Genomic DNA, 20878 nt, shown 5'->3' with positions numbered 1-20878 from the left:
TCAACTCAGAGAGAATTTCTTAGGAATAATACTTAGAACTTTTGCATTCAGGTCTTCTGTTAATTTACCAGGTTTGATAAGTGTGATTTCAATTTTTCTAGTATTATTCTGAAAAGAGAAAAAGTTTATCACTTCCTCACACCCCTTGTTATTGCAAAACAACATAAGAACCAGTTTTCAAATTTTCATGAGCTTTACTACTTAAATGAATTAGTTAAGACAAGTTCCATGAAATTTGCCCTACAAAATGAAGTATAACATAATTTTTATAAGAAATGTTTCACTTTTAATCATTCTTTTCAGAAAGGATTATATGAAGGAATAAGTTTAGTATGTATGTTGCTGTTTCAAAAGTACCTTCTACAGGTTTATTTGGAAAGACGTAAGTGATAGTATGGTAAATTGGAAAACCAAATTATTGGATATTATCCAATGAAGGTTTTCTTCATAAAAATCCGGAATAAATTATGTTTAAAGGTTGAAGCGAAAAAACAATATTTTCACTCTTCATTTTTTTCTTGCACTACTAATTTAAGATGGAAAGAAACCATAAAGTTTACTAAATTCATCTCAGATAATCTGTATTAGAGGTCAGGTTTCCAAGTAAATAGATTACTGTTGCAAATAATACGTGATTCTCTCCTGGAGAGTTTCAAGGCTTTGTAAAAGACAGAAGGGTAGCTGCGGCAATAATATCTAAATTCAGGGATCTAGCGTGAATCAGTATGAAACTCAGTTCTCACTTGGAGAGTCCACTTTTTTCTTGTCATTTCTTCAGTTATTTCTGCTTTCTATGATTCTGTAACATTTCCAAATTTCAAAAGGACAACTAATAATACCTTCAAGAAAGAGACCTCAGTACGTTGAAATATATTACACCAAAGCCTATAAACTATATCTGTATTATACATTTCTAAATATTTAGCTAAGTAAATTTTACTCCTCTACAGAAATATTGTGTGTGTGTGTGTTTGTGTGTCTGTGTGTGTGTGTCTGTGTGTGTGTGTGTGTGTCTATAAAATTATGAAGAGAGACCAGTTCTTTCTGCATCCCCTTACATACCCTGGAGAAGTAACAACAAATTTGTTTCATCTTGTTTGTTACTACAGTTGATTGCCTGCCCTAAAATGCGGCGTTGAGAATTTGAAATCTGCATCTAGAGGGAAAGAGAGAAGAACAGCATTCATGCCAAATATTTTCTATTTGTCATCTCTGCTTTAGAGCTATAATGTTCTCATTGTAGTTCTGAAAATTTCAAGCTTAGCCAGACAGCTGGCTCTTGGAGCACAAACTGTCTTGTGACTCACCTAGGAATATGTCTCTTCTAATACTTCAAAGAGATGGGTTTTTTCCTTCTTGGCCGCGTCGCGCGGCATGTGGGATCTTAGTTCCCTGACCAGGGATTGGACCCATGCCCCCTGCAGTGGAAGCGCTGAGTTTTAACCACTGCACCGCCAGGGAAATCCCCAAAGAGATATTTTTAATCCAATGGTCCCTCCTTTAAAACAGTAGAGAATCTCTTCTGTGCCTCTGAAGGACTCAAAGAACCATGACCATGATGATGTCATCAAAAATACCCTTCAGCATTAAACTCTATATGTACCTTTAATGCGTTCTAACTTCCATTAAAATGACAACAGTTTCTCCCTTTCAAATTCAGCCCAGTCATCCTCAAACATTAGTGTACATAGCAATTAAAAATGCAGGCTTGGTCCTCATCCCCAGAGATTCTGATTGTGTTGGTCCAGAGTGTGGTTTGAAACTGGCTCTTTCTCATTCTGATACAGATGGTCTGGAGGCCATTTCTTGTCATGGTCTTAGACTTGCATCCTTTCTCCCATATCATTTTTCTAGCTGGAATTACTTGAATTATAATCCTGTCAGCCATAACACCATGGGAAGATGATTTTTTGATTATGCTATTAACAAGTTATAGCTACGGCTCACTAAACTCAGAGAGGCTGAATACACAAATCCAAATATTTAAGATTGTGTGCTATCATATTGGCTAGCTTTCTGGGCAGTGATCACTGGGAATGCCAGTTTTCCACCACCTCCTAAATTCAAATTCAAACTACTTGACATATAACCCCACTGGTTGCATACTCCCCACATTTCACAACCAAAACATTCTGAGTCTTCCCAGCCCGAATCAAGTCCATAGGTAATTTGTCTTTTGCCTTCTCACAAGTTGACCCTCAGAGTCTTGAATGACTTTTCTCAACCTTATTTTTTCAGATAAAAGTTAAAATTTATTAGGAGTAGAAAATATATCCTTAATCAATCTGAATGCCTCACTTCTGATCTTGTTCAACTTTTTTGTATGTGTTTAAAAGAGCACATAACAAGAAATTTGCTATCTTAACCACTTCTAAGTATACAGTTCATCGGTGTTAAGTATATTCACCTTGTTATACAACCAATCTCCGGAACTTTTTCATCTTGCAAAACTGAAACTCTATACCCATTAAACACTCCTCATTCCCCCATCCCCATCCCCTGGCAACACCATTCTACTTTCTTTTCAACCTTTCTTTTCAATAAGCAAGATATTTTCTGAACACTTCTTCCACCAATAATGGTTTTATAATTATTGCTACTTAGCTCTCCAAGTAGAATCCTGATAGCTTGTATTGTTACAATTCTCATGCAAAAAGATTTACAATTACAGGGCAATTGTGCTTATATTAAGAGCCCTTTATAATCTTTGGGTGACTGAATGAAGGGCATTTTATCCTGGAAGCTTTCCACTGATTTACAGAGAAAGGTAGCACTTTATTCCTCCTGAGACCTAGGGGACTCCAAATGGAATCTTTGTGCTTGTTTGTTGAAGGTTTGAGGTTAGAGTTACCAGGTCAATTAGGCTTAAGTCCTGGAATTTCCTAGACTTTTCCTATGTACATTCTAGGATTGTTTTCTCATTACTTATATAGTAGTATAGTAGATTGGAAATTTTTCTGGTGTTTGACAGTGTTGATGTTCACTAAATGATTTCAGAATCTTCCCTTAGTACAGTACGAAACTGTTTAGCTTTAAGTAGCTTCATTAGAAACATAATTTGGGAGGACTAGCCATAAATAAAAATGCATTTTCTGCAAATGAAGTGTTTCAAATGCTGTTTTCAAAATCATTGGCAGTTGAGAAAAAACCCAACACAAGAAACATTTTTAAAACTCTTCTTTTTCAGATTTTTCCTCAAAAAGTTTCTCTTACTCTGTTATTAAAATTTTTTAAGAACTCAATAAAGTTTGCAATCCTGTAAGCAATATCCATCTAAATAGCCAGAAATACTGTAATTAGGGTTTTATGCTTATGATCTTGACATAAGGAAAAAGCCTACTGTTTCTTGGCTTAAATTATTTTGGAACTAACACAAAAACTAGTTGACCATGATTCTTGGATAATGATAACTGGACTTTTCTTCATTTTATGCATTTAACAATTCATAATATCCATGTATTCTTATGATTTTTTCAGAAAAAAATGCAGTTTACTTAGAACATTTAAAATAACTCCATAATTTTTGTAGCACCCAGATATTTTTCTTCAATGATCTGTTGCAACAGATTGAAAATATTTACTTCAAAGAAAATTCTTTAGAATGGAATTTCATTATTCCTTTGATTTCCATTATAAAATCAAAAATGTTTTTCTCAGCAAAGGGAAAAAACATTTTTTGAGTTGAAGAGATTTCGTGGAAGAGTTGAAGTGCATCTGGTTCAGTAACATACTAAGCAATTATTTTTTTCTTTGCAGTGCTCCCATCATTTTAAGATCTTTCTCCACTGCCCACTGTTGTCACCCCTAAATCACAGAACTTCATTTAGTGTCATGCAGTCCTCAGGCCACATGCTGCCAACAACCCAGAACTTAACTCCTCCTCTCTTGTAGTCTCTGACATAAGCTAGGCATTAATATTTTGCCAGTAGGAATCCTTGTGGGGGGTTTTTTTTGGCTGCACTGCACTCACCATGCAGGATCTTAGTTCCCCGGCCAGGTTTCGAACCTGTGCCCCCTGCAAGTGCAAGCGCGGAGTCTTAACCATTGGACCGCCAGGGAAGTCCCAATAGGAATCTTTAATGTAGTAAACCACCGTGTGAAAATTCCCCAAGTTCTGAGCCTTTTTCTGACAACTGTTTACCTACTTTATCAATTATAATGTTAAATTTACTTAGAATTAGGGATGCCTGTGTGATTTGTAGTAACTAAAACTGGTTTGTATTATTGTTCTTCAAACATCGCTGAACTATACTCCTATTTAAGGATACTTTGGGTCATTATGTAACTATGTGCAATTTGGTTTGTTAATCACTTATTGTTTAACTCATTTTTTGAAAAAGACCCCAATATTCCATCTAATGACTTGCCAAGCTGGGATTCAAGCAGTACCTTCCATTAGGTGATTTGCTTCTGACGTGAGACATATTACAGAAAATCTACACTTTGATGGAAATTTTTTTATGTTCTATGTGGGAAAAAACTAATCTAGGTAAACACGAAACTTGATTCTTAAATTAGATTTTTAATAACTCAATTCTAAATGACAAGTTTGTTTTAATAATTTTGTTACAAAAATAACTATAAAATGAATGTGGATGCCAAATTACTCACTACTGTATAATTGTGCTATAATTTATAAAGCCAAAATATTTTAGGTGTTTTTTATTTGGACTATTATTTCAAGCATTCATGGAATTTAAAGAATCCTAAGGTCTCTCCTTTGCCCTCCTGGTGTGCAGAGGTGTGGTGTAGAGGCTAGGGGTACTGTGTTGTATGTTATCATTCAGAAGCCCGGGCTCTGTGCATTCTAGATAGGATTGGGACAGGTCATTTCACTGCCGGAGACTCCAGCTTGCTTATCAGTGTGGGCATTGGATCAGAAGAACCTTTCAATTTCTATATCCATGGAGTCAGTGAAACTTCTCCTAAAGTTACCTTCAACTTCTTTCTCTGGGCTTTTCTCATTTTCTCTATATCTTCTTTATTTTATCTGACATTAATTGACCATCGTTTCATTCTTGGCATCGTTCATATTTAGTTACAGTGGCTTTGGTAAAGTGTGGACTTATCTTTTGGCCCTATACACCAAAAGCTTTAAATGGGCCATTCTTCCAGTTCCAAAAAAATTTTTTAGACACAGCCTAAAACTTGATTAAATATATTTTAAAAATTTAAACTTACTTTCCCATAGAAAAATCCCATCTTTTTAACTTGAATTGAAGTTTAAAACCAGAGACTGTTTTTCTTCCTCTTTTCTATTCCCCTCTACACCTAGCCCCGGGCTGATGACTTAAATCATCCCTCTTCACTTAATCACAAGTATTCCAATTCCTGTTTTGCCTTTGAAATCTTGTTGCTTCAAGATCACGGTACTTAACAGACAAATCAAAATGGCGGCAAGTGGAAATGAAAGTGATAATTTAAAAACCTGATAAGAAATACTATGTCATTTTATTTCAAAGATTGACTCACAAATTAAGGTTCAGTAGAATATGAGATCTTTAGTTTCCTACCCATCCTAAATTTTACTTTAGAAATATTTTTTCCCTTGCTTAATAGATAAATGAACCTGTTCTTGTATTCATGCAGTGACTATTAAGTGGCTACTCTGTGCCAGCCCTTTTGCTAGGGACTAGAGATACAGTGAACTACAAAAGAAAAATATTCCACTGCCATTAGCTTTAAGTGTGCCATGTCCAAAGTTATTTGATTCAAAGCAGCTGTTGGAACCTAATCAAACTGTCATTTTTTCCATTCAACAGATATTCATCTGATTATCTGCCAAGGCCAGGCAGTGTGTTGGTATATATGAGAAGTGTGTTTGGAGCTATTATAAAATGCTATGTGTTATTTTCCCTTGAACAATTTATTCTTTAAATGTGATGAATGATCTACATTCTCTTATAGTGTTCAAAGTATATTTCACCGATGCAAATTTAGAGAACTACAATGATACTATTTTAAACAATATTTCTGCCTTCTCCATTCCAAGTCTCTTTTGATGTCCTAGGATGAAAATAATAATTCTCTTTCATCTCATGTGCCTGTGTTCAAATGGTAATGACTTCTTGAGCTCTAGGTTGGAAATTGTGAAACCCCGTTCAGGTTCGTCATAAGACTGCTGTGATTTCTGTATGTCCATGGGGATTGAGTTGGGGAGAAGGATGAGGAAGGCAAGGAATAGTAACATTCATGTCACGTATTTGCCCTCCCTGCTCCAGGCCTTTGTATTCACCCTCGCTTTAATTTTATTGCATTCTCTTCGCATATACGATATCTTCATAAACTTTTCTCTCCATATGTCTGGATTGACAATATCCATCGGTGTTCTCAACTATGAATTACTCACCAATGTCTTAGCTGAATGGAATAAGCCTGATTCTACTGTGTCTTTGTAAATCACAAGTTGTAATAATTTTCACTGTAGATGCATTGCAGTGAAAATCCATTAATGGATACATTCAACTAGTTATTGGTACGAAAGATTCATTTATCCTGAAAGTTTTTCTATAACTGAACATTAGTTCTAAAATATTTTCTAATTAAATTCAATGTTAGAAGAATTACAGAATTTTAAATTATAATACTTTTCATATAATTTGACATATTTTTCAGAGTTCTTTCATATATTAGGTCTCATTTCATCCTGATGAAAATATTAGATTAGTTTAGGTCAATATCACTAACCTCACTTAACAAATGAAGAAAACAGGCCAAGGCAGGTTAAATGATTTGCTGTAGATCATCTAGTGATCTAATAAAATACCAGGGTTTATAAGGAGCCCACTGCTCGTTGAAGCCTCATAATAACACTATAGAAAATTTAAATGGTAAACTTGAAATCAAAATCTGTTAGAATTAAACACGTTTTTATAGCGAAATTAGGTTTTTTTTTTTAACGCATTCTAGATATTTTCCTGTTTTTTTTGTATCTTTTTAGGCTCAATTCTGCACTGAATCTACGATCCATTTTGGCCCTGGCAGTAGGCATATCAAGTCATTATATTGGTGTTCATGTCTATATAGAAACCACTTGCCTGGATTCAGCCTCTTTGCCTCTAGTTATTGAGACTTTGACCCTCTCTTTCCTGAGCTTCCCACCTTAGTGAACCTTCCAGAACTGGATCCTAATAACTAGAATACAGATCCCTTCCTGTCCTGTTAACACAAGTCTTGTCATGGCACTGCATGGCAGTGTAGCCTTCAAAAAATGTTATTTAGAGAATTTAAGAGATAAAACTACTTCATTGTACAATAAATTCAGTTAATAATTAAAAATCAACTAGTGATTTTTTTCCCCTACACTCTTATGAACAAGAGATAAATGACCACATAATAAGTTAGAAGCAGGCTTTTTCAAAACCCCGTTTGAAAGGGATGTTCCAAGTTTTTATCAAATTAACTCAAGAACCCACACCTTCATTTATAACGTTATCGCAGTTAACAGTGCAGTAATCTCCTTCATACACACACAAAATTTAATCATGTTCACTATGTTGTATTTATTGAAGAAGAAAATCAAAATAATACATACTAGGAATATTTGAATTTCAATAGGATCAAAAGCATTGTAGTTAAAGCTCTACTGACTAGGAAATTCCATTGAATAAATGATCTCGCTCCTGGCATTCCCAGTTAGCCATGGCTTTGTAGCCTCACTGAGGAATTAGCAGGCTGAATTCTAAATTCTTACATGGAGATTTAATTTCTCTATATATATATTCCTGTGGCCATAAAAGTTTCATGTTGGCTCAATCTGCATAAATAATCACATAACAATAAATATAAGAAGGTCAATATGTCTAGGCTTATCATGAAGGAGCTTAATAGAAATTCCACATTTGCTTTTTGCTTTGTAAGGAATAAAACAACAATTTTAATTTAAAACAATTTAATTTTACTTAATTTCCTCCTCCCCCTTAAATAATAGCAATAATTTCAGCTGTATTTCTAGGTACTTGTTCTGCACAGAGTTATCAGGCCGTGTCAGTGACCTGCTACAGAATGGTAAAGAGTACAGAACAGACTTTCATGTCAGCCAGTCCTGGGTTCAGGTTCAAATTCTGTCACATATTGTGTAATTTGGGGCAAATTTTATAACTTTATAGAGTTATTGTGAGAATTTATTCACTCAGCCTTTAGTTTATACTTACTAATGACTCTATTTTTGGGGCCAGGGGATGTATCAACAACAACACAGATAAGGTTTCTTGCTTCACAGAACCTAGAGTCAGCCAAAATTTTCTTGAAGAAAATTAAATGTCCTGAAGCTGTTAGCAAAGTTTCTGTCACATAATAAGCATTTAATAAATATTAATAACATCATTATTAATTCTTCCCAACCCATAAAATGGATGGTTCCCCAGAAACTATAACAAACGTATGCAAAATTGGAAGGAAACCTCTTTTACCGGAGGAGCTCTCTGGTAGAGCAGTGGCAAGGGAGTTGGGCTAGTTATAATCCCTTGAAGCTGTTTTCAGTAAAATATAAAAGCAAACAACTGTGTAGGCAGAAATTTCTTGGACAGGAAACAAAAAGCCCTAACTTTTATAAAAGAAAAAAAACTAGACTTCACCGCAATTAAAATTTTCTGCTCATCAAAAGACACCATTAAGAAAATGAATAAGCTATCCACAGACAAGGAAATAGCAAAGCATGGTTTTATTGCGGGAGGGAAACAGAACTGCTTTGTTTCGTTTTTTAAAAAGATGATCATTCGGCAGTTTGCATAATTTGGGGACCGATTGCCCCACTGCTAAAAGGAGTCTAATCACCCGTTTTCTAGTATTGGTGTAAGTATCCGTAGTAACTTAACAACCTATGATTTTCCTGTCTTAATCTGCCATCAACTTTTTTATTTTTGGCCTGAAGGAATCTTTGGAGTAACCTAACACCCTCATTTTATAACAGATAGGAAAAATATTAAAGATGTCATGTGACTTGTCCAAAATCATTTAACTAATCATTTCAGAACTTGAGCTAGACCTTATTAAATGGTCTTTCCACTACCTAATATCTACTTCTCTATTAGTTTGCTTCAGAATCAGTCAGAGATGGTATGTGTGATTCATTTAGAATGTGTTTGTTTTCTTCTCTCAGCTGGAAGAATTTTCTCACCTATTTTAAAGGTGAAAACTATGATACACACTTTAACCCTTAGTTTCAGGATGGTAAAGGAGCCATTATAATTGAGGCCCCAGTTACCATCAAGAAGAGGCCCCTACAGAACATCGTCTCAATACTGAGCTTTATTTATTTATTTATTTTGGCTGCGTTGGGTCTTCGTTGCTGCGCGCTTCTCTAGTTGCGGCTAGTGGGGGCTACTCTTTGTTGCGGTGCACGGGCTTCTCATTGCAGTGGCTTCTCTTGTTGTGGAGCATGGGCTCTAGGCACGCGGGCTTCAGTAGTTGTGGCACGCAGGCTCAGTAGTTGTGGCTCGCGGGCTTAGTTGCTCCACGGTATGTGGTATCTTCCTGGACCAGGGCTCGAACCCATGTCCCTGCATTGGCAGGCAGATTCGTAACCACTGCGCCACCAGGGAGGTCCCTCGTATAACCTTAAACTATACTTTTTCTATCTTCTAGCACTTGGCATTCTGTTTTTCTTTGGTACTTATGAACGTTTAAACCTCTCACTATCTCAGAAACTATTTACATGCAACATCACACAACTACCCATTCTATTAATTATGTAAGTTTTTATTGTTGCCTCTAGAGAAGCAAACAGTGTCCTTTAGTGTCACTTGAGCTTTTAAAACGACATTTTTTGTAGTTAAAAATTAGATTATCATGTATCAATTTATTGCTGTTTTCCAACTGTGTCAATTTATATTTATGCGATCTTTTTGTCAACAATAGCAGTAGCAGCAATAATGACATGGGACTTAGGGGTTTCAGAGCATTACTTTTTTTTACTAAGTATGTGCCTGTACTTTTCCTTTTCAGTCATACTGAATTTTTTTTTTTTTTTTTTTTTTTTTGCGGTACGCGGGCCTCTCACTGTTGTGGCCTCTCCCGTTGCGGAGCACAGGCTCCGGACGCGCAGGCTCAGTGGCCATGGCTCACGGGCCCAGCTGCTCCACGGCATGTGGGATCTTCCCGGACCGGGGCACGAACCCGTGTCCCCTGCATCGGCAGGCGGACTCTCAACCACTGCGCCACCAGGGAAGCCCCCTCTAGGGTATTTTTTGAACATGAAATGTTTTATATCTTTTCTTAGAGCTGACACATTTACTATGGTCCATAAAAGAATGTGTCTTAATTTTTCTCCAGTTATAAAGAGCCTGTTTTGGTTTGGTGCCCTGATATAGAATCCTTGTCCTATGCAGAGTATTAGTCATGGACCCCATTCTAGGATACGTTGCTCTCTATGGGACATGGTGAGGGTAGAAGTTTTGAAATGAAAAAAGAAGAATGACACCAGCCTTCATGATGCTTCTTCAGCAGGAGTATTTTGCTTAGTTGTAATGTTGTTGAACATTTTGTATTAAAGTATAGCTTACGGGCTTCCCTGGTGGCGCAGTGGTTGAGAGTCCGCCTGCCGATGCAGGGGACACGGGTTTGTGCCCCGGTCCGGGAAGACCCCACATGCCGCGGAGCGGCTAGGCCCGTGAGCCATGGCCGCTAAGCCTGCGCGTCTGGAGCCTGTGCTCCGCAACGGGAGAGGCCACAACAGCGAGAGGCCCGCGTACAACAACAAAAAAAAAAAAAAAAAAAAAAAGTATAATTTACATACAGCTCTTATTATACCATTCAGTCATTTTTGGCAAATATCAAGACATAGAACGTTTTTCTCACCCCAGAAAATTCCCATGTACCCCTTCGCAGTCACCACCCACTCTCTCCCCCTCCTCCTGACTTTCAGAAGCAGTCACTGATCTGATTTCTATTAGCATAGGCTACTTTTGTCTATTCTGGAATTTCATACAAATTAACATGTATTTTTTGTATTTGACTTCCTTCACTCAGCCTAGTAGTTTTGAGATCAGCTGTTGAGTTCATCAGTAGATAGTGACTTTTTATTGCTAATGATGTTTTTTTTAAACAGGCAAAAAATAAGCAGATCTTCACTGAGTATCTTAGTTGAATCATGGCAGCAAACCTGTAGTAAGAATGGAGGGGACAAAATACCCTTAAATATTAATATTAAATAACTGCTCCTAACGTTCAAACAACTCTCCCACCTTAGTTATGTGCATACTCTTTTGAGAGACTCTAAATTATTCTATTAAAAACAGAGATAGGGCTTCCCTGGTGGCGCAGTGGTTGGGAGTCTGCCTGCCGATGCAGGAGACACGGGTTCGTGCCCCGGTCCGGGAAGATCCCACATGCCACGGAGCGGCTGGGCCCATGAGCCATGGCTGCTGGGCCTGCGCGTCCGGAGCCTGTGCTCCACAACGGGAGAGGCCACAATGGTGAGAGGCCCGCGTACCGCAAAAAAAAAAAAAAAAAAAAAAAAAAAAAAACAGAGATAATGGGCTAGTGCAGTTCAGCAATTGCAATGGCCAAAGAATGGTTATTATTTATTTTACTTCACAGTTCTGCTTCGACCTCAGAAAGTAATGTGAAAAATAATTCCAAGGGAGGAGATACTTCTTGTGATATCTCTATTATCAAAGCATGCCGGAAGGAATGCTTTCATTGTTTATTGATATGGTGATGCCTCAGTAGCTTTTATGCACTCTTAAAATTATATAACGTAGACCTTATGAATCAGTTATTATTGGAAACTCACGTTGGTCCATAGTTTTATACATGGAAAGAGAGTGGATACAATGAAAGCAACATCCAGATTGCATTTTTGTTTTTCTGAAAGTTCTAACTGAATTTACCTAAATTTTGCCTTTTTAAGCAAAGAGTCATTGAGATTCTGAGGAGTGGCAATGTATTTAAGGGAAGATAATACTGTTGTTCTAGTGAGCCTTAGTAAATTGTGTACCAATAGATCTAAAGGAGGAATTTTTACTATCTGCTGTTGTCTTTTTCAAGAGAATCCTATTCTTACCAAAGAGGGGTCTGAGTTTTGACATAACTAAATAAAGGAGAGGCTTGAGCTGGCCTTTGGCTAGTCTATCCCAATCCATGCCATGTCCACCTTTAAGATTCTAAAAGGAGGAGCTGCAGAACCACCGAGAGATCCCAGAACACTAAGTCACATACCAAAAGCATACCCAACAGGACTTTTCTTAACTTTATGGGAAGGTGGTAAGTCATTTTCAATGTTTATGCAACTATTCAGCAAGAGAAAGAGTAATCATATGGTACTACAATGCTGTATCAGTTCTATGGAAAAAGACACTCAAAGGAAATGTTTTGCCAGATTATTGAGAGAATGTTAATAACATTTCAGATTATTGCCATTCTCTGAATCCCTCTCATCTACTTATTTTCTCATTTCTTTTACCTTTCTGCCTGCCACTGAATATACATACTTTCCTTCTCCTCTCTGATAGCTATTTTTCTCCTTATGGTTCCTAAGTTATTGTACCACATTCATATTTCATTCTGATTATTCCAAAAATACTGAAATGAAACTCCCCTTTAATATGACCTACTTTAATGTAGAATTTGGCCTAAGTCTTACTTCTCATGAAAAGGCAGTTACATTTAAATTACCAAGAGAATCTCGTCAGTGTAATTTAACCCATAAGGAGGATTTGAAGTGCTATCATACTCAGCTTCAAGGATATATGTTCTAAACTATGAAGACAATTAACTACTTTCAAGCAGTATGCATGAATTCTCTAAGCAGTTCATCATCCTTTTGGTTGTAGTAATTAATTAACTGCCAATAATGTTTGTTGCCATGTGGAAAAGTGAGGATATGGCCCTGGTTCGCATTTGAGTATGCGTAATGACGTGAGTTTAATGTTCAAAAGGTCTTAGGTTGTGAAATAAAGAATTATAAGCCTGAGTTCCCAGTGAGTACATGCAGCCTGAAGAGTTTTGAAAAGTCCTAACTTAGCAGAAATTAAAGCTGATAGTAAATCATCTTTCCTCCACCTGTGTATTTATGCTTCTGGCTAATAAAAATTAGATTTTTGCTTCCTAATTTTGGAATGAATAATGTTTTTGCTTCTCAGTCAAAATGTTCTAATTAATAGTGCTGTTTTTATTAACATGTACAGCAGTTTAGAGATTCAAACTTAATATCGTTACCATTGAGTATTTTTACTGATGTGATTTAAAACCATAACTCTAATTTTTACAAGAAATCATTTCTTTCACCTTTCTCTCTTTGAAACTGGGAATGAGGGCATGCGTTATACTTAACTGGTAAGACCTATTCTTTAGAGGACATGTTCAGGTCAAGTAGTGGGAGTGGGATCAAGCTCTTAGCTGCTAATTGTGTGACGACATAACATATTGTAATATCCACACTATATTGACATAAGTTAAGTAGATGTGTTTAGGATTTAAAAGGCTTTACATGGTGTTGCTGCAAAAGGAGGCCTAATGATGGTTTAAAGAAAACTTTTAATACTCACAGTTGTTCAAGAGTTCCAGAATATTAAACTTTACAAGGTTATTCTTTTTTCTTAAAAATAAAATATATTTTGAATACCATACAGATTCCCGTCATATCAGAGGAGGAACCAGTTAGCAGAACATAGAATTTTAGAGCTGGAAAAGACTTTGATATCATCTAGTTTAATCTCACCATTCACCTATTTCACTAAAGTCTCTATCTTCTCAAGGATCTTAACTTTCCTGCACTTATTTCCAAAACATTGAACAACACTCGTCCCCAGTTCCTTTCGCCCTATCTGTGTAACTGTCTTTCCACTCCCTTCTGATATTCTCCATAGTCATGATAATGACTGCAGCTGGGAGGATTATTTCCTTGGTTCTTTGTGCCTGAATTAGCTTAAGAATAGTCTATTGTACATAAAAGTACAACTTCTCATTTAAATATTTGACAAAAGGCAAGGTGAATCATTCAAAGTGTTAGGAGTATTTGTAGTAACAGTCTCGTCATTGATACTCTGGAGGGCATGTACAATATGGGCTTTGCCATCGTGAGTAATACTACCCTATCATTTAAGACGAGTAATACTACCTACTCTCCTGTAATAGAGAAGATGCAAGAGTGGACAAGCACAGCTTTTCAATTGGGCGGTGGAGTTGAAGTTCTTTGTTCTGTTTTCTCAATCTCATTTCTCGTTCATTAAGTCAACAAATATTTATTTTGCATACAGCATGAGCTAGATAGTCAGCTAGGTCTAGATGTACAGCAGACAAGATCCAGTCTTTGGCCTCAGAGAGTGTATGGTATAGATACATAGAATAGGACAACTGCCTTTGGATTGGAGAATATACATCTGTGTAGTTCTACCACTGCTCAAGCAATTTATTAACTTTGCCTTCCTCATAGGGATACAATGAGAAGTGACTGTTATAACCGATTGTGAGGCATTTGGAAATGAAAAGTGCTATAAAAGAGCTGAATAATAGAAAGCAAGATGAATTATATGATAGGAATGGTCCTCATCGATATATTCAATACTTATGTCATCACTATAGCAGTGCTACCAGGGAAAAGCTAAATGAGGTAAATACAACTGCCTAGCTTTTGCAAAATCAAGAAAAAAAAATCTGTGTGTTTTAGCAAGAAAGATTGTGGAATCATATTATTTTGGGTATTACATGAGCTAATATATAGTTGGAATATCATATATAGTGTGGAGTTGCCACACGTCTGTAGTTTCTATTAAGAATATTATACATTTCAGTGTTATTTGAAGTATTTCTCTAGTTATTGTTAAATGCTACCACTGTCCAAGACTATTGCTTACCAATAAGAGATTATATATTCTCATATTCGAAAACTACAAGAAGGCTCTTTAAATTATATAGGAAGGATAACTGTCCTTTCTGTGACTAACCTATTATATGTTGGGTTTGGGGGAGTTGTCATCAGCAATTTATCATGCCTGATCCTTTCTGATTTTACTTGTTTTTAAAGTTTGTTACTTCTCTCAGAGGACTAGGATACCAATTTTTATATCCCATTCTATATCCTCAGAAGGTGAAGAATTTATAGAATTGGGCATTTCTTTCATATGCTTTTATGTGGTCATTTTTACACCCAAGGGAGAGTCTCAAACTGTAGAAAAAAGAAGGGGTCCTTTTTTGCTAGTCATTTAATATTCCATGACTATGAACTAATCGTAATGTTAACATAAGCTATTGTATGTTTTTACCAGCATTTTTCACCCTAATTAAATGAGACACTACACCACACTGTTTAGCCTGTGGCATAACAAAAAAGACAGGTGAGATGTCATTGAGAATCATGATCTTATGTTCTCTCTCTCCTCTGAATAATAAAATTTTTTCTGGTCTCAGTTTATAATGCGACACCTCCCTAGTTTAACTTTATCACATTCAAGCAACAAAACTATTAAAATTCTAACCTAACGTGGGTACCATCTATTTTAAAATATATATTAATATAATTAGTACATGGTAAAGGGATCTTCTGTTTGTTGTTTGTCTTTCCCTGATTCACCAAATTTTTTTTTTTTTTTTTTTTTTTTTTTTTTTTTTTTTGCGGTACGCGGGCCTCTCACTGCTGTGGCCTCTCCCGTTGCGGAGCACAGGCTCCGGACGCGCAGGCTCAGCGGCCACGGCCCACGGGCCCAGCTGCTCCGCAGCATGCGGGATCCCCCCGGACCAGGGCACGAACCCGCATCCCCTGCATCGGCAGGCGGACTCTCAACCACTGCGCCACCAGGGAAGCCCGATTCACCAAATTTAATAATATGGAGAGCTTCCACCACAGCTGCTTATTATTTGTTCCATATGTTGATGCTTTTGTCTCTAATGTCCTTTTGTCCTTATTATATTACGTCTATACTTTTCCATTTCACATTTCAATTTAGAATAAAGAGATAGAAGCATGAAAATTAATTACCCATGCATCAAACATTTTTGCTGTGCTTAATAGGAACGAACACTTAAGACTAGAAACCTTAATGTTTAATACTGTCTTCAAAACTCAGCTATTGCATATATTGTCACTTCAGCAATGGAAGAAACTGAGTATAATATGTAATCAGATAAAAACAGGATAACTATGTTTAAAAAAAAGCATATGATGTCTGTGCATTGCATGGCAGGGTGTTACTGAAATTTGCCTAGATAATCTCTCATGATATTTTCAGATTTTATGGGAATGCTTTGGCTATACTTGGATTTGAATCTTCGTGATGACAAAGGTTCTTAATAGTTATTTTTTTAAAACACACTATACTGTTTTTAGAAAGTTATAATTCATCTTCCTGCTTATATTTGTGCTAAGTTTGTACTATACTATTAAAAAGAAAGGTAAATTTATATATACTTAGATTTTGAAAAGTAGACTCATGTACATTTTTTTAAATTTTTGGTAACTTGTGGCACTTTGGTAAAGGAATGTGCAATTATAAAAGTTTATGCCATTTTAATTTTTTTTAATTCCCAGGAATTACTCTTACTAGGCTTTAGATTCAAAACCAAACCCAATTTTAAGATCAGCACTTTTTTCCTACTGGTAGTTCCTGTTTTTCCAATTATATGGAACATAAACTATTTTTTGCAATGAGTTTTATCTTTCCTCCATTCTAATCTCAAAAATCATTAAATTTAAGGAACATTTTAAATTAATCCAGTGGTAATTAGAAAAGCATTTTAGATGTCATGGGCATTTAATCTGTTGCCTGACTTTAGTAATTTTCTGATAAAATTAACTAAATTCCTAAAAAAGAATATTCAAACATTTTAATTTGTTTTCACTGGTTGTAACCAATTGCGTAGTTGATGTCCATACAGTCATAATTTATCTTAAAATCTGGAGCTGCCAAGAGAACTAAGGACACAGCTGTGCTTAAAATACCGCCGTATCCTCCAAAGAGAAATCACAAGAAGAAATAGAATTCTGTATGATATGGCTATTACATATACTTCGATTAGGTTACCAGTATTTTACTGTGATACATCCATGGGTACTAGAAGCAAAATGAAAATAAATATAAATGCTTTAATATTAGATATTGGCATCAATGTAGATTATGCATAAGGTATTGCAATAAAAATATTGATTGTGCCTGTATTTGAAGAATTTATGTTAGATTTTCTGTGGCCTTTTTCATTCAAGGCTGCACAATCATTTTAAATGTAAACACAACAGAATATATGTTTGAATGAAATGATGGCCCTGTTTGCCATGGGATTAAATATTCTGTTGAATTTTGGGGGGCATTGGCTGTTGTATATTATGACATAAACTTAGATTGTTCACAAGCAATATGTGTGTCTTATGTACAAATCACAGCATTTAGAAATTATACATCTTCCTTTTCCTCACAAAATGAATTCAGAATTTGTAATTCAAATTTTATCGGTTTAAGCTGCTAGTTATTAAAAATTACCTAATGTGGATCAAGAGTAAATGAAATAAGGACTATGAAAGAATGCTAATTAATAGCATAACCCCATATCAAACTTCTGATAACTTTAAGTTTCTTATAAAGCCTTAAAATATTTTAGTGAAAAGTTAATTACTTAGAAATGAAGGCACTTTATTACCTTGAACTAAGCTATTTGTCTGTATAGAACTTGTCTAAAATCCCATAAAATATTCTTTATCCTTTTATAAATTTATCCAACTTATGTGTTTTTCTAAAGGTTCTTATAATTAAATGTAATAATTCAAACTATTTTAACTTAACAGAAAATTGTATTACATAATACAACCAATGAACAATACAGAAAAAAAACTCAAGCGTAACAAAAGTGTTTGTGATAATGGCAAAACTGTTAGTCTAAGTTAGTCTACAATCATTTGAGGTTAAAATGTTGTAAAATTGAAGGCTTTTTCATTGAACAATTTTTAGATAGCTTTTATTTTTTAAATCTTATCTTTAATTGGTACTACCTTGTTTTGAAACGTTGATCAAAGATAAGGGCAATCAAAACTATTAAGCCAGCCTGTCGTTACTCAATTTTGTTTTAGTTGAGGTTTTTTTTTAATGTAACCCTAAAACATTAAGAAATTAGTGTTGCTTCCTCTATGCTCAAGTCAGCCATGCCTGGAGAATTATCGAATTTAAATCAGTAATGTGGATGTGCTGCTGTGTATGCCCGTTTCCTCTTCAGAAAATTAGTACTTGATTTAAACAATAGATTTGGTTCAACAGAAAAAAAAAATAGGATTTCTTTTCAAAAGTTAAATTTTTTCTCAAATTACACCTTACATCTCTCTGACATTTATAAGGATAGGCTAACTTGTATCCAAAAATGTTTTTCTACAGAAGAATATTTCAAAGCAAACAAACTTTGTGCTTTTTTTGTTTGTTTGTTTGGGGGCAGTTCACTTAAGAAAAAAACACTTTTCTATAATTTTACTTATTTTTAATTCTTTCTCTCTAGTGGCCATTTTCCTATCATTACTCGTAAATGTTTTGCTAAATGTAAATGCTGCTTCATAGATGTAGTCATCATTACATGGTACAGAAAGGAGTCAAGTTTATTAGAAGTCTACTCTTACCAAGGAGAGACTAAAGATAAATTCCATGTCAGTTCTTTGGTTTGTTTCTTTGTTTTCTTTTTTAAATAAGATATATTAACCCAAAGGTGTGTTAATGTCATGGCATGAACAATCTTAAATGTAGATCTATTGAGTATTTTGTGATGCTGAGTAACAGACTTTTCTCAAATCTCTGTGATGCTAGCTATTTTCCTTAGAAGGTTTTTGTTTAATGTTAGATTGTTGTTCTGAAAGATGTTGGTCCTAGTGGGATTTTTAAAAACTGGGAAAACAAATAAATGCATGTGTTACAAGTATAGAAATAGTGAATTGTAAACTTACCATATAGTACTGATTCTATTTTCAAAAATGTTTTTGCTGTTAAATATATACAACATAAAATTGCTGCCATACTGTAATTAAGTACTTTTTCCTAAATGACCCTGTTATCACTATTCCAGAATTAGAAGTTGGGCAGATATATGATTGATTCATGTGTCTGCATAGATGCTTCAAGGTATATTCTTCTCTTGGGGAGTAAAAATATATTTTCCTTGGCATCAATGCACTGAGATCTGAATATACCTATATCTATTCTTATTGCACATTTCTTATACAGTATCTTCAAATACGCCAAAATTGGCCTAGACGTGACTTAAAATTGAGGGTTTGTTACATGTTTTCTAACAGAAAGGTTTTCAATGAAACAGAAAGGTATTCATTATAGGTTTGTACTGTGAAAATAGTTAAACTCCCTTTAAAATTTCATATATGCTAAATTTAAATTAATATTTTTTCTTTAGCTCACAAATTACCCTAAATCCAGAGGGAATATCCACCCTTTTCACTGTTGTCAAATCCAGCATAAGGAACAGACCTATGACACTACAAAAACAGTTGAGGAATAAGGAATAAGTCTCTTATGTCACACTTCAGAATAAAGGCATTCGGTGAAAGAAATGAACCGAAGTTCATCGTGAATGCAAGGCTTCTGTTCTTGACATTCCTCCGCGGAAGGGAAGACAAGTGTCAACACCACTGGCATCATTTTCAAACCGATCTTATGTGGAATATCTTCCACCACACTGGAGTACTTCTTGACTCTATCAGGTTTTTTTTGTTTTGTTTTGTCCTGTTTTAACTCATCAAGCCTTTCCGTTTTCAAAAAACCATTTGTCAGCATTGAGGTAGAAGGACATAGATTTGAAAATACTTTCTTAAGAGATCATGTAACTATATTACTCTGAATTTAAAAACTGAGGAGGAGGGATCATTTCAACCCACCGCCTCTTACAAGAAACATGTTTTTAAATCTGTAACTGCTTTAGTGTTAACAGGGTACAAAGTGTTTTTTGTCCTGTATTGTACTTAAAAGGCTCTCATTGATTGGTGATTGTATTGTACTGTATGAAAACAACTCATAAATTGCCTTGTATTGTTTATAATAGACCATACCACGTACCACTTCAGTTTTCATGTTCCAAATTTTTCAGTGATGCATGTTAACAGTTAGGTCCTAAAATTCTGTGGTGCTAATTCTTCCATATCCAATGGTGCTTTCGTGGATGCTAACTGCACACATGCTGAACAAAGCTTGACGTTTAAAACTTTCCTCCCTTCCTCTGTTTATATAAAGTACACAGTAAAATAACTTGAATTTGTCTCAAAGTATCACTGACAATCTAATAAACTGGTTTATACATGTGATTAGTTTGTATTCTCAATTATTTTTCAGAAAGTAGGTTAGTTCTGCTGGGCCCTCATATCAACAAAAAGTAGATCTTTTGTAGTGTTTATTTTGTGATTTGTGCCCAAAATTTATGGTATCTTTAGGAATTTAAATCCAGTTGGCCTGGCTTCTAAAATCAAGTTCAGATCAGATCTATAAAAACTAGACCTATCAAACCTGGAAATAAATAAATTGAGAAGAGCACAAATGTTCTGAGTGTCTATTTTAATACTTCATTAATAAAGTTTTATCATCAGGTTGATATCATCTGGTCCATGAAATAACGTTTACATGGAAGCAAGTAGGCCTTCAAAACCTTTACTGCAACACAAAGACATTGAAAAAGCCACTCCTAAATGCTTATATTTAAAGTTCCTCTCCAGGTGTATGAAAATAAGGACAAAAAAATCAAATTGGAACTTTGCAGGACAAGCTGATATCACATGCCAGAATGGCATACTAGATAAGCCCATGCAGGGGGTTCACTGATTTTTAATTTTAGCATTTGTACTAAGAAGCACAGCATTAGAACAAATGAAGTTGATCCTGTATCTTCATGAGGACAGAGGACTATTTCTTCTAAACCAGAGATAAACTCAATATTAAGGCAGTGTGTGAATTTGCATGCTGACCTTGGTATT

The 20878-nt window shown here is 35.3% G+C and overlaps 1 protein-coding gene across 1 annotated transcript in view; it reads left to right on the top strand.

Annotated features, from left to right (window-relative positions):
- PURG (purine rich element binding protein G) overlaps window positions 1–20215 on the top strand; it is a 34707-nt gene extending 14492 nt beyond the window's left edge. Inside the window, exon 3 of the mRNA XM_019921630.3 lies at window positions 19312–20215. Within this exon, the coding sequence (XP_019777189.1) occupies window positions 19312–19416 (105 nt within the window). The 3' untranslated portion in view covers window positions 19417–20215. The remainder of the gene's footprint in view (window positions 1–19311) is intronic.
- Window positions 20216–20878: the final 663 nt, after the last annotated feature.

This window comes from Tursiops truncatus, chromosome 21 (genome assembly GCF_011762595.2).
Source record: "Tursiops truncatus isolate mTurTru1 chromosome 21, mTurTru1.mat.Y, whole genome shotgun sequence".
Classification (NCBI taxonomy): domain Eukaryota; kingdom Metazoa; phylum Chordata; class Mammalia; order Artiodactyla; family Delphinidae; genus Tursiops; species Tursiops truncatus.
The sequence above is the reverse complement of the archived record's forward strand: the minus strand, read 5'-3'. Positions and strand labels throughout refer to the sequence as shown.